Genomic DNA, 13,315 nt, shown 5'->3' on the forward strand with positions numbered 1-13,315 from the left:
AAAAGGGAGAGTGTAGTCCCAGACACCAGAGAAAAGGGAGAGTGTAGTCCCAGACACCAGAGAAAAGGGAGAGTGTAGTCCCAGACACCAGAGAAAAGGGAGAGTGTAGTCCCAGACACACCAGAGAAAAGGGAGAGTGTAGTCCCAGACACCAGAGAAAAGGGAGAGTGTAGTCCCAGACAGAGAAAAGGGAGAGTGTAGTCCCAGACACACCAGAGAAAAGGGAGAGTGTAGTCCCAGACACACCAGAGAAAAGGGAGAGTGTAGTCCCAGACAGAGAAAAGGGAGAGTGTAGTCCCAGACACACCAGAGAAAAGGGAGAGTGTAGTCCCAGACAGAGAAAAGGGAGAGCGTAGTCCCAGACAGAGAAAAGGGAGAGCGTAGTCCCAGACACCAGAGAAAAGGGAGAGCGTAGTCCCAGACAGAGAAAAGGGAGAGTGTAGTCCCAGACACACCAGAGAAAAGGGAGAGTGTAGTCCCAGACACACCAGAGAAAAGGGAGAGTGTAGTCCCAGACAGAGAAAAGGGAGAGCGTAGTCCCAGACAGAGAAAAGGGAGAGTGTAGTCCCAGACACCAGAGAAAAGGGAGAGTGTAGTCCCAGACAGAGAAAAGGGAGAGTGTAGTCCCAGACACCAGAGAAAAGGGAGAGTGTAGTCCCAGACACACCAGAGAAAAGGGAGAGTGTAGTCCCAGACACAGGAGAAAAAGGCACCCCCAGACACCCAGAGAAAAGGGAGAGCGTAGTCCCAGACACACCAGAGAAAAGGGAGAGTGTAGTCCCAGACACCAGAGAAAAGGGAGAGTGTAGTCCCAGACACAGAAAAGGGAGTGTAGTCCCAGACAGAGAAAAGGGAGAGTGTAGTCCCAGACACACCAGAGAAAAGGGAGAGTGTAGTCCCAGACACACCAGAGAAAAGGGAGAGTGTAGTCCCAGACAGAGAAAAGGGAGAGTGTAGTCCCAGACAGAGAAAAGGGAGAGTGTAGTCCCAGACAGATAAAAGTGCACTACTGTAGTCCCAGACACAGAGAAAAGGGTCTCCAGAGTGTAGTCCCAGACAGTGAAAAGGGAGAGTGTAGTCCCAGACACCAGGAAAAGGGAGAGTATTCCCAGATAGAGAAAAGGGACTGTAGTCCCAGACAGAGAAAAGGCCCCTATTCCCAGACAGAGTAAAGGGAGAGTGTAGTGCACTACTAGAGAAAAGGAGTGTAGTCCCAGACAGAGTAAAGGGAGAGTGTAGTCCCAGACATATGGAATCAAGACCAGGGCCATTCTGATTACTAGAGTTTAACTGTTGACCAGACCCTAGTCCAATATAGTGCACTACTTTACATGATCCCAAATGGCACCCTATTCCCTATATAGTGCACTACTTTAGACCAGGACTGGCACCCTATTCCCTATAGTGCACTACTTTAGACCAGGACTGGCACCCTATTCCCTATATAGTGCACTACTTTAGACCAGGACTGGCACCCTATTCCCTATAGTGCACTACTTTAGACCAGGACTGGCACCTATATATGCACTACTCTAGACCAGAGCCCTATTCAGGATAGTGCACTACTTTAGACCAGGGCTCTAGTGGTTCCTATATAGTGCACTACTTTAACCAGGGCTCTATTCCATATAGTGCACTACTTTAGACCAGGACTGGCACCCTATTCCCTATATAGTGGTTCCAGGATTCCCTATATAGTGAACAGGGGATCCCAATGGGTTAGTGTGTTCAGGATGTGTGTGTTGAACAGGGTCTCTTCAGGAGTGGTTCAGGGTCTCTAGTGTTCAGTGTGTTGAACAGGGTCTCTAGTGGTTCAGGATGTGTGTGTGTTGAACAGGGTCTCTAGTGGTTCAGGATGTGTGTGTGTTGAACAGGGTCTAATGGTTCAGGATGTGTGTGTGTTGAACAGGGTCTCTAAGTGGTTCAGGATGTGTGTGTGTTGAACAGGGTCTAGTGGTTCAGGATGTGTGTGTGTTGAACAGGGTCTAGTGGTTCAGGATGTGTGTGTGTTGAACAGGGTCTCTTAGTGGTTCAGGATGTGTGTGTGTTGAACAGGGTCTCTTAGTGGTTCAGGATGTGTGTGTGTTGAACAGGGTCTCTAAGTGGTTCAGGATGTGTGTGTGTTGAACAGGGTCTCTTAGTGGTTCAGGATGTGTGTGTTGAACAGGGTCTCTAGTGGTTCAGGATGTGTGTGTGTTGAACAGGGTCTCTTAGTGGTTCAGGATGTGTGTGTGTTGAACAGGGTCTCTAGTGGTTCAGGATGTGTGTGTGTGTGTTGAACAGGGTCTCTAGTGGTTCAGGATGTGTGTGTGTTGAACAGGGTCTCTAAGTGGTTCAGGATGTGTGTGTGTTGAACAGGGTCTCTTAGTGGTTCAGGATGTGTGTGTGTTGAACAGGGTCTCTAGTGGTTCAGGATGTGTGTGTGTTGAACAGGGTCTCTAAGTGGTTCAGGATGTGTGTGTGTTGAACAGGGTCTCTAAGTGGTTCAGGATGTGTGTTGAACAGGGTCTCTAGTGGTTCAGGATGTGTGTGTGTTGAACAGGGTCTCTTAGTGGTTCAGGATGTGTGTGTGTTGAACAGGGTCTCTAGTGGTTCAGGATGTGTGTGTGTTGAACAGGGTCTCTAGTGGTTCAGGATGTGTGTGTGTTGAACAGGGTCTCTAGTGGTTCAGGATGTGTGTGTGTTGAACAGGGTCTCTAGTGGTTCAGGATGTGTGTGTGTGAACAGGGTCTCTAGTGGTTCAGGATGTGTGTGTGTTGAACAGGGTCTCTAAGTGGTTCAGGATGTGTGTGTGTTGAACAGGGTCTCTAGTGGTTCAGGATGTGTGTGTGTTGAACAGGGTCTCTAGTGGTTCAGGATGTGTGTGTGTTGAACAGGGTCTCTAGGTGGTTCAGGATGTGTGTGTGTTGAACAGGGTCTCTAGTGGTTCAGGATGTGTGTGTGTTGAACAGGGTATCTAGTGGTTCAGGATGTGTGTGTGTTGAACAGGGTCTCTAGTGGTTCAGGATGTGTGTGTGTTGAACAGGGTCTCTTAGTGGTTCAGGATGTGTGTGTGTTGAACAGGGTCTAGTGGTTCAGGATGTGTGTGTGTGTTGAACAGGGTCTAGTGGTTCAGGATGTGTGTGTGTGAACAGGGTCTCTAGTGGTTCAGGATGTGTGTGTGTTGAACAGGGTCTCTAGTGGTTCAGGATGTGTGTGTGTTGAACAGGGTCTAGTGGTTCAGGATGTGTGTGTTGAACAGGGTCTCTAGTGGTTCAGGATGTGTGTGTGTTGAACAGGGTCTCTAGTGGTTCAGGATGTGTGTGTGTTGAACAGGGTCTCTTAGTGGTTCAGGATGTGTGTGTGTTGAACAGGGTCTCTAGTGGTTCAGGATGTGTGTGTTGAACAGGGTCTCTTAGTGGTTCAGGATGTGTGTGTGTTGAACAGGGTCTCTAGTGGTTCAGGATGTGTGTGTGTTGAACAGGGTCTCTAGTGGTTCAGGATGTGTGTGTGTTGAACAGGGTCTCTTAGTGGTTCAGGATGTGTGTGTGTTGAACAGGGTCTCTAGTGGTTCAGGATGTGTGTGTGTTGAACAGGGTCTCTTAGTGGTTCAGGATGTGTGTGTGTTGAACAGGGTCTCTTAGTGGTTCAGGATGTGTGTGTGTTGAACAGGGTCTCTTAGTGGTTCAGGATGTGTGTTGAACAGGGTCTCTATTGGTTCAGGATGTGTGTGTGTTGAACAGGGTCTCTATTGGTTCAGGATGTGTGTGTGTGAACAGGGTCTCTTAGTGGTTCAGGATGTGTGTGTGTTGAACAGGGTCTCTTAGTGGTTCAGGATGTGTGTGTGTTGAACAGGGTCTCTTAGTGGTTCAGGATGTGTGTGTGTTGAACAGGGTCTCTTAGTGGTTCAGGATGTGTGTGTGTTGAACAGGGTCTCTAGTGGTTCAGGATGTGTGTGTTGAACAGGGTCTCTAGTGGTTCAGGATGTGTGTTGAACAGGGTCTCTAAGTGGTTCAGGATGTGTGTGTGTTGAACAGGGTCTCTTAGTGATTCAGGATGTGTGTTGAACAGGGTCTCTTAGTGGTTCAGGATGTGTGTGTTGAACAGGGTCTCTAGTGGTTCAGGATGTGTGTGTGTTGAACAGGGTCTCTATTGGTTCAGGATGTGTGTGTGTTGAACAGGGTCTCTAAGTGGTTCAGGATGTGTGTTGAACAGGGTCTCTATTGGTTCAGGATGTGTGTGTGTTGAACAGGGTCTCTAAGTGGTTCAGGATGTGTGTGTGTTGAACAGGGTCTCTAAGTGGTTCAGGATGTGTGTGTGTTGAACAGGGTCTCTAAGTGGTTCAGGATGTGTGTTGAACAGGGTCTCTAGTGGTTCAGGATGTGTGTGTGTTGAACAGGGTCTCTTAGTGGTTCAGGATGTGTGTGTGTTGAACAGGGTCTCTAGTGGTTCAGGATGTGTGTGTGTTGAACAGGGTCTCTAGTGGTTCAGGATGTGTGTGTGTTGAACAGGGTCTCTAAGTGGTTCAGGATGTGTGTGTGTTGAACAGGGTCTCTAAGTGGTTCAGGATGTGTGTGTGTTGAACAGGGTCTCTAGTGGTTCAGGATGTGTGTGTGTTGAACAGGGTCTCTAAGTGGTTCAGGATGTGTGTGTGTTGAACAGGGTCTCTAAGTGGTTCAGGATGTGTGTGTGTTGAACAGGGTTAGTTTAAGGCTACTTCCTAGTTTTAGTACAATTAATGCTGCAGCAATTTCTACCGTTAGTCCTCTCCTGACACCTAGAGGATGAGAGGGGAATTGCAGCAGAGAATACCTGAATGGGGCTGTGGACACGTATGTAGGATCCCTCTCTCCTCACCCTTTACCTCCATCTGCAACAACCTTTCACCCATAATGTGGTCCACAAACACACACTCCACCATTGATAGCACAGCTAAAAACACACACAACTGTCGCCTGTGTGTGTGTGTGTGTGTGTGTGTGTGTGTGTGTGTGTGTGTGTGTGTGTGTGTGTGTGTGTGTGTGTGTGTGTGTGTGTGTGTGTGTGTGTGTGTGTGTGTGTGTGTGTGTGTGTGTGTTTGGCTGGGCTATACAGGAATCCTTGTTTTAGAGCCGTTTTATCAGGACAATATGTTGAGGGAAGAACAACACTAGTTCACTAACCGCCGTCCGTCTCTTTACTTTGTCTCTGTTAATCAGATGCAGGTGTAGTCTTTACCAAGCCATTTCTGGAGAGACACACACACTGCAGGAGACACTAATACTTCTATCAACACGTATTTCAACTGTCCTTCGGTGGGGGGAAATAAAGAGAGAGAGAAAGAGAAAGAGAGAAAGAGAGAGAGAAGGGGGAGAGAGAGAAGAGAGAAGAGAGAAGAGAGAAGGAGAGAAGAGAGGGAGAGAAGGGGGAGAGAAGGGGAGAGAGAAGGGGGAGAGAAGGGGGAGAGAGAATGGGGGAGAGAGAATGGGGGGAGAGAAGAATGGGGGAGAGAGAATGGGGGGGAGAGAATGGGGGGAGAGAAGGGGGAGAGAGAATGGGGGAGAGAGAATGGGGGGAGAGAGAATGGGGAGAGAGAAGGGGGAGAGAGAGGGGGGGAGATGGGGGGAGAGAAGGGGGAGAGAAGGGGGAGAGAATGGGGGAGAAGGGGGGAGAGAAGGGGGAGAGAAGGGGAGGAGAAGGGGGAGAAGAAGGGGGGAGAAGGGGGGAAGAAGGGGGAGAGAAGGGGGGAAGAAGGGGAGAGAGAGAAGGGGGGAAGAAGGGGGAGAGAGAGAGAGAAGAAGGGGGAGAGAGGGAGAGAGAGAGAGAAGGGGAGAGAGAGAGAGAGAGAGAAGGGGAGAGAGAGAGAGGGAGAGAGAGAGAAGGGGGAGAGAGAGAGAGAGAGAGAAGGGGGAGAGAGAGAGAGAGAGAGAGGGGGAGAGAGAGAGAGAGAAGGGGGAGAGAGAGAGAGAGAAGGGGGAGAGAGAGAGAGAAGGGGGAGAGAGAGAGAGAGAGAGGGGGGAGAGAGAGAGAGAGAAGGGGGAGAGAGAGAGAGAGAGAGGGGGGAGAGAGAGAGAGAGAGAAGGGGGAGAGAGAGAGAGAAGGGGAGAGAGAGAGAGAGAAGGGGGAGAGAGAGAGAGAGAAGGGGGAGAGAGAGAGAGAGGGGGGAGAGAGAGAGAAGGGGTGGAGAGAGAGAAGGGGTGGAGAGAGAGAAGGGGGGGAGAGAGAGAGAAGGGGGAGAGAGAGAGAAGGGGGAGAGAGAGAGAGAGAGAGAGAGAGAGAGAGTGAAGGGGGAGAGAGAGAGAGAGAAGGGGAAGGGTAGAAAGAGAAAGAACAGAAGTCACACATACCTGTTTCATAGCGGTCTCTCCTATCTTGTCGCTGTGTTTCCGAATAGACTCCAGGAAGTCTTTGAGTTGAGACATGGCCGTGTCTCTGATGAGGGTCCTCAGTCTGGGGATATTGTCAGACATGATGGAACAGAACCTGTACTGGCCCGCTCTGGGGAGACACGTCTGTTCCAGCTGCTCCAGAGTCCGCAGGGCTGGGTAGTACCTACAAACACACACAGGATGAACAGAACCTGTACTGGCCCGCTCTGGAGAGACACGTCTGTTCCAGCTCCTCCAAGGTCCGCAACACTAGGGAGTACTTTAAGGAACAGAAGGGTTAATACCCACACACACACTAACTGAAACTACACCAACAGCCTAAAAACCTAAAGAGGGACATCCCGGCAGTGAAGAAACGGATTCAAAAACACCATCCCCGCCGCGAGGTGGCTTGGGACACGCCGCGAGGTGGCTTGGGCCTCGCCGCGAGGTGGCTTGGGCCTCGCCGCGAGGTGGCTTGGGCCTCGCCGCGAGGTGGCTTGGGCCTCGCCGCGAGGTGGCTTGGGCCTCGCCGCGAGGTGGCTTGGGCCTCGCCGCGAGGTGGCTTGGGCCTCGCCGCGAGGTGGCTTGGGCCTCGCCGCGAGGTGGCTTGGGACACGCCGCGAGGTGGCTTGGGACACGCCGCGAGGTGGCTTGGGACACGCCGCGAGGTGGCTTGGGACACGCCGCGAGGTGGCTTGGGACACGCCGCGAGGTGGCTTGGGACACGCCGCGAGGTGGCTTGGGACACGCCGCGAGGTGGCTTGGGACACGCCGCGAGGTAGCTTGGGACACGCCGCGAGGTAGCTTGGGACACGCCGCGAGGTAGCTTGTTCCCTGCCGCCAGGTAGCTTGTTCCCTGCCGCCAGGTAGCTTGTTCCCTGCCGCCAGGTAGCTTGTTCCCTGCCGCCAGGTAGCTTGTTCCCTGCCGCCAGGTAGCTTGTTCCCTGCCGCCAGGTAGCTTGTTCCCTGCCGCCAGGTAGCTTGTTCCCTGCCGCCAGGTAGCTTGTTCCCTGCCGCCAGGTAGCTTGTTCCCTGCCGCCAGGTAGCTTGTTCCCTGCCGCCAGGTAGCTTGTTCCCTGGTAGCTTGTTCCCTGCCGCCAGGTAGCTTGTTCCCTGCCGCCAGGTAGCTTGGGCCCCGCCTTGAAGTAGCTTGGGCCCCGCCTTGAAGTAGCTTGGACCCCGCCTTGAAGTAGCTTGGACCCCGCCTTGAAGTAGCTTGGGCCCTGTCTATGAAGAAGAAGACGAAGGCAGGGAGTCTAACGCTCTAGAATCCTGTCACTGGGAAAGCATTGAGACAGAGGTATTGCACAACATTCAGTTCTTCACACACTGACACGACACACAGTGTGTGTTGGCTGACCTCTCCACTCCCCCTGTGCTGTGGGCCAAACGGCAGGATGGAGAGAGAATGAGAAAAGAAAATGAGGGGAACGACACAAACAAACAACAATTTATGACCCACAAGGCACATCAACAGGTCAGCCTTAGGCCAGAGAGAGAGAGAGGGGGATGGGGGAGACCTACCCTAGAGAAAGAGGAGGGGTAAAGAGAGAGAGGGGATGGGGAGACCTACCCTAGAGAAAGAGGAGGGGTAAAGAGAGAGAGGGGATGGGGGGAGACCTACCCTAGAGAAAGAGGAGGGGTAAAGAGAGAGAGGGGATGGGGGGAGACCTACCCTAGAGAAAGAGGAGGGGTAAAGAGAGAGAGGGGGGATGGGGGAGACCTACCCTAGAGAAAGAGGAGGGGTAAAGAGAGAGAGAGGGGATGGGGGGAGACCTACCCTAGAGAAAGAGGAGGGGTAAAGAGAGAGAGAGGGGATGGGGGGAGACCTACCCTAGAGAAAGAGGAGGGGTAAAGAGAGAGAGAGAGGGGATGGGGGGAGACCTACCCTAGAGAAAGAGGAGGGGTAAAGAGAGAGAGAGGGGATGGGGGGAGACCTACCCTAGAGAAAGAGGAGGGGTAAAGAGAGAGAGGGGATGGGGGGAGACTTACCCTAGAGAAAGAGGAGGGGTAAAGAGAGAGAGAGGGGATGGGGAGACCTACCCTAGAGAAAGAGAGGGGATGGGGGAGACCTACCCTAGAGAAAGAGGAGGGGTAAAGAGAGAGAGGGGGATGGGGGAGACCTACCCTAGAGAAAGAGAGGGGATGGGGGGAGACCTACCCTAGAGAAAGAGGGGTAAAGAGAGAGAGAGGGGATGGGGGGAGACCTACCCTAGAGAAAGAGGAGGGGTAAAGAGAGAGAGGGGATGGGGGAGACCTACCCTAGAGAAAGAGGAGGGGTAAAGAGAGAGAGGGGATGGGGAGACCTACCCTAGAGAAAGAGGAGGGGTAAAGAGAGAGAGAGAGAGAGGGGATGGGGGAGACCTACCCTAGAGAAAGAGGACGGGTAAAGAGAGAGAGAGGGGATGGGGGGAGACCTACCCTAGTGAAAGAGGGGTAAAGAGAGAGAGAGAGAGGGGATGGGGGAGACCTACCCTAGAGAAAGAGGAGGGGTAGAGAGAGAGGGGATGGGGAGACCTACCCTAGAGAAAGAGGAGGGGTAAAGAGAGAGGGGATGGGGGAGACCTACCCTAGTGAAAGAGGGGTAAAGGGAGAGAGAGAGGGGATGGGGGAGACCTACCCTAGTGAAAGAGGGGTAGAGAGAGAGAGAGAGAGAGAGAGAGAGAGAGAGAGACCTACCCTAGAGAAAGAGAGGGGATGGGGGAGACCTACCCTAGAGAAAGAGAGGGGATGGGGGAGACCTACCCTAGAGAAAGAGGGGGGATGGGGGAGACCTACCCTAGAGAAAGAGAGGGGATGGGGGAGACCTACCCTAGAGAAAGAGGAGGGGTAAAGAGAGAGGAGGTAGAGAGCGAGAGCGAGGGGTAAAGAGAGAGGAGGGGGATGGGGAGATCTACCCTAGAGAAAGAGGGGGTATGGGGGAGACCTACCCTAGAGAAAGAGGGGGTATGGGGGGAGACCTACCCTAGAGAAAGAGGAGGGGTAAAGAGAGAGGAGGTAGAGAGCGAGAGGTAGAGAGATAAGGGGGGCCCGAACCTCAACATCCAAGCCACTCCAGCAGATCCAAGAAGGTTGGATAGCAATGTGGTGACATTTCCAACAAATAGTGTGAACTATGTCTCCCTCTGGAGGCCAAGTAGGCCATTTTATTTTTTTATTTCACTTTTATTTATCCAGGTAGGCTAGTTGAGAACAAGTTCTCATTTGCAACTGCGACCTGGCCAAGATAAAGCATAGCAGTGTGAACAGACAACACAGAGTTACACATGGAGTAAACAATTAACAAGTCAATAACAGTAGAAGAAAGTAAATAAAGAGTATTTTGCACACAATGTATATAGGCATGAGGAGGTAGGCGAATAATTGCACTGCAGCAGAGGACAAGAGAGCAGACGGGGGATGAGGTAAAAGAGAGTAAAACACAAGAGAAACGTGCCCATACAAAGACTGAATTAGAGGGGGGGGGGAGCAAATAAATGTTAGAAAATAGAATCTATACCTTTTTTGAGTCATCTGTTCCTGTAGTTTGTTGTACATCTCCAACACTGACAGAGAGAGAGAGAGATTATTATCAATTATCAGCTGTATAACTGTCTACCAGCCAGCAGCTTTTTATCTGCTATGTAATCTGCTATGTCATGCGTTAGTCATCTGCTATGTCATGTGTTACAGTCATCTGCTATGTCACGTGTTACAGTCATCTGCTATGTCACGTGTTACAGTCATCTGCTATGTCATGTGTTACAGTCATCTGCTGTGTTATAGTCATCTGCTGTGTTACAGTCATCTGCTGTGTCATGCGTTACAGTCATCTGCTATGTCGTGCGTTACAGTCATCTGCTATGTCATGTGTTACAGTCATCTGCTATGTCATGTGTTACAGTCATCTGCTGTGTTATAGTCATCTGCTGTGTTACAGTCATCTGCTATGTCATGCGTTACAGTCATCTGCTATGTCGTGCGTTACAGTCATCTGCTATGTCGTGCGTTACAGTCATCTGCTATGTCGTGCGTTACAGTCATCTGCTATGTCGTGCGTTACAGTCATCTGCTATGTCGTGCGTTACAGTCATCTGCTATGTCGTGCGTTAGTCATCCGCTATGTCGTGCGTTAGTCATCCGCTATGTCGTGCGTTAGTCATCCGCTATGTCGTGCGTTAGTCATCTGCTATGTCGTGTCTTACAGTCATCTGCTATGTCGTGTCTTACAGTCATCTGCTATGTCGTGTCTTACAGTCATCTGCTATGTCGTGTCTTACAGTCATCTGCTATGTCGTGTCTTACAGTCATCTGCTATGTTGTGTCTTACAGTCATCTGCTATGTCATGCTTACAGTCATCTGCTATGTTGTGTCTTACAGTCATCTGCTATGTTGTGTCTCACAGTCATCTGCTATGTCGTGCGTTACAGTCATCTGCTATGTCGTGTCTTACAGTCATCTGCTATGTCATGTCTTACAGTCATCTGCTATGTCGTGTCTTACAGTCATCTGCTATGTTGTGTCTTACAGTCATCTGCTATGTAATGTGTTATAGCCATCTGCTGTGTTATAGTCATCTGCTATGTCATGCGTTACAGTCATCTGCTATGTCATGCGTTACAGTCATCTGCTATGTCATGCGTTACAGTCATCTGCTATGTAATGCGTTACAGTCATCTGCTATGTAATGTGTTATAGCCATCTGCTGTGTCATGTGTTACAGTCATCTGCTATGTCATGTCTTACAGTCATCTGCTATGTCGTGTCTTACAGTCATCTGCTATGTAATGTGTTATAGCCATCTGCTGTGTTATAGTCATCTGCTATGTCATGCGTTACAGTCATCTGCTATGTCATGTGTTACAGTCATCTGCTATGTCATGTGTTACAGTCATCTGCTATGTAATGTGTTATAGCCATCTGCTGTGTCATGTGTTACAGTCATCTGCTATGTAATGTGTTATAGCCATCAGCTATGTCATGTGTTAGTCATCCGCTATGTAATGTGTTAGTCATCCGCTATGTCATGTGTTAGTCATATGCTATGTAATGTGTTACAGCCATCCGCTATGTCATGTGTTACAGCCATCCGCTATGTCATGTGTTAGTCATCTGCTATGTCATGTTACAGTCATCTGCTATGTCATGTGTTACAGTCATCTGCTATGTCATGTGTTACAGTCATATGCTATGTCATGCGTTACAGTCATCAGCTATGTCATGCGTTACAGTCATCCGCTATGTAATGTTACAGTCATCCGCTATGTCATGTGTTACAGTCATCCGCTATGTCATGTGTTACAGTCATCTGCTATGTCATGTGTTACAGTCATCTGCTATGTCATGTGTTATAGCCATCTGCTGTGTCATGTGTTACAGTCATCTGCTATGTCATGTGTTACAGTCATCTGCTATGTCATGTGTTACAGTCATCTGCTATGTCATGTGTTATAGCCATCCGCTATGTCATGTGTTACAGTCATACGCTATGTAATGTGTTAGTCATCCGCTATGTAATGTGTTAGTCATCAGCTATGTAATGTGTTAGTCATCCGCTATGTAATGTGTTAGTCATCCGCTATGTAATGTGTTAGCCATCCGCTATGTCATGTGTTATAGCCATCCGCTATGTCATGTGTTACAGTCATCCGCTATGTAATGTGTTAGTCATCCGCTATGTCATGCGTTACAGTCATCCGCTATGTCATGTGTTACAGTCATCCGCTATGTCATGCGTTATAGTCATCCGCTATGTCATGTGTTAGTATTCCGCTATGTCATGTGTTAGTCATCCGCTATGTCATGTGTTAGTCATCCGCCATGTCATGTGTTATAGTCATCCGCCATGTCATGTGTTACAGTCATCCGCTATGTAATGTGTTATAGCCATCTGCTGTGTAATGTGTTACAGTCATCTGCTATGTCATGTGTTATAGCCATCCGCTGTGTCATGTGTTAGTCATCCGCTATGCAATGTGTTATAGCCATCCGCTATGTCATGTGTTACAGTCATCTGCTATGTCATGTGTTACAGTCATCTGCTATGTCATGTGTTACAGTCATCTGCTATGTCATGTGTTACAGTCATCTGCTATGTCATGTGTTACAGCCATCTGCTATGTCATGTGTTACAGTCATCTGCTATGTCATGTGTTACAGTCATCTGCTATGTCATGTGTTACAGTCATCTGCTATGTCATGTGTTACAGTCACCTGCTGTGTCATGTGTTATAGCCATCTGCTGTGTCATGTGTTACAGTCATCTGCTGTGTAATGTGTTATAGACATCCGCTATGTCATGTGTTACAGTCATCCGCTATGTCATGTGTTACAGTCATCCGCTATGTAATGTGTTAGTCATCCGCTATGTCATGTGTTAGTCATCCGCTATGTCATGTGTTACAGTCATCCGCTATGTCATGTGTTAGTCATCCGCTATGTAATGTGTTAGTCATCCGCTATGTAATGTGTTATAGTCATCCGCTATGTAATGTGTTAGTCATCCGCTATGTCATGTGTTAGTCATCCGCTATGTCATGTGTTACAGTCATCCGCTATGTCATGCGTTACAGTCATCCGCCATGTCATGCGTTACAGTCATCCGCCATGTCATGTGTTAGTCATCTGCTATGTAATGTGTTAGTCATCCGCTATGTCATGTGTTACAGCCATCCGCTATGTCATGTGTTACAGCCATCCGCTATGTCATGTGTTACAGCCATCCGCTGTGTCATGTGTTACAGTCATCCGCTATGTAATGTGTTATAGCCATCTACTGTGTCATGTGTTACAGTCATCCGCTATGTAATGCGTTACAGTCATCCGCTATGTCATGCGTTACAGTCATCCGCTATGTCATGCGTTACAGTCATCCGCTATGTCATGCGTTACAGTCATCCGCTATGTCATGCGTTACAGTCATCCGCTATGTCATGCGTTACAGTCATCCGCTATGTCATGCGTTACAGTCATCCGCTATGTCATGCGTTACAGTCATCCGCTATGT

The 13,315-nt window shown here is 49.5% G+C and overlaps 1 protein-coding gene and 2 long non-coding RNA genes across 10 annotated transcripts in view; 2 read left to right on the top strand and 1 right to left on the bottom strand.

Moving 5' to 3' along the window:
* Positions 1–13,315, bottom strand: part of LOC127915531 (exocyst complex component 6B-like) — a 116,900-nt gene that overhangs the window by 74,094 nt on the left and 29,491 nt on the right. The window contains exons 5-6 of the mRNA XM_052495705.1: positions 9,829–9,874; positions 6,306–6,510 (exon numbers count right to left, since the gene is read on the bottom strand). Of these exons, the coding sequence (XP_052351665.1) occupies positions 6,306–6,510; positions 9,829–9,874 (251 nt within the window). The remainder of the gene's footprint in view (positions 1–6,305; positions 6,511–9,828; positions 9,875–13,315) is intronic.
* Positions 1,794–5,268, top strand: LOC127916259 (uncharacterized). Its single transcript, XR_008094187.1, has 3 exons — positions 1,794–2,102; positions 2,737–2,885; positions 4,463–5,268. It is a non-coding gene; the product is annotated as an uncharacterized LOC127916259 (long non-coding RNA).
* On the top strand, positions 6,517–7,495 carry LOC127916250 (uncharacterized). 8 transcript variants are annotated; one of them, XR_008094162.1, is made up of 3 exons: positions 6,517–6,733; positions 6,778–6,997; positions 7,130–7,495. It is a non-coding gene; the product is annotated as an uncharacterized LOC127916250 (long non-coding RNA). The 8 variants fall into 8 exon arrangements; XR_008094156.1 differs by having other exon boundaries at positions 6,778–6,909; positions 6,954–7,495; XR_008094158.1 differs by having other exon boundaries at positions 6,778–6,909; positions 6,976–7,495.

This window comes from Oncorhynchus keta, chromosome 35 (assembly GCF_023373465.1).
Source record: "Oncorhynchus keta strain PuntledgeMale-10-30-2019 chromosome 35, Oket_V2, whole genome shotgun sequence".
In the NCBI taxonomy this organism is placed as follows: Eukaryota; Metazoa; Chordata; class Actinopteri; order Salmoniformes; family Salmonidae; genus Oncorhynchus; species Oncorhynchus keta.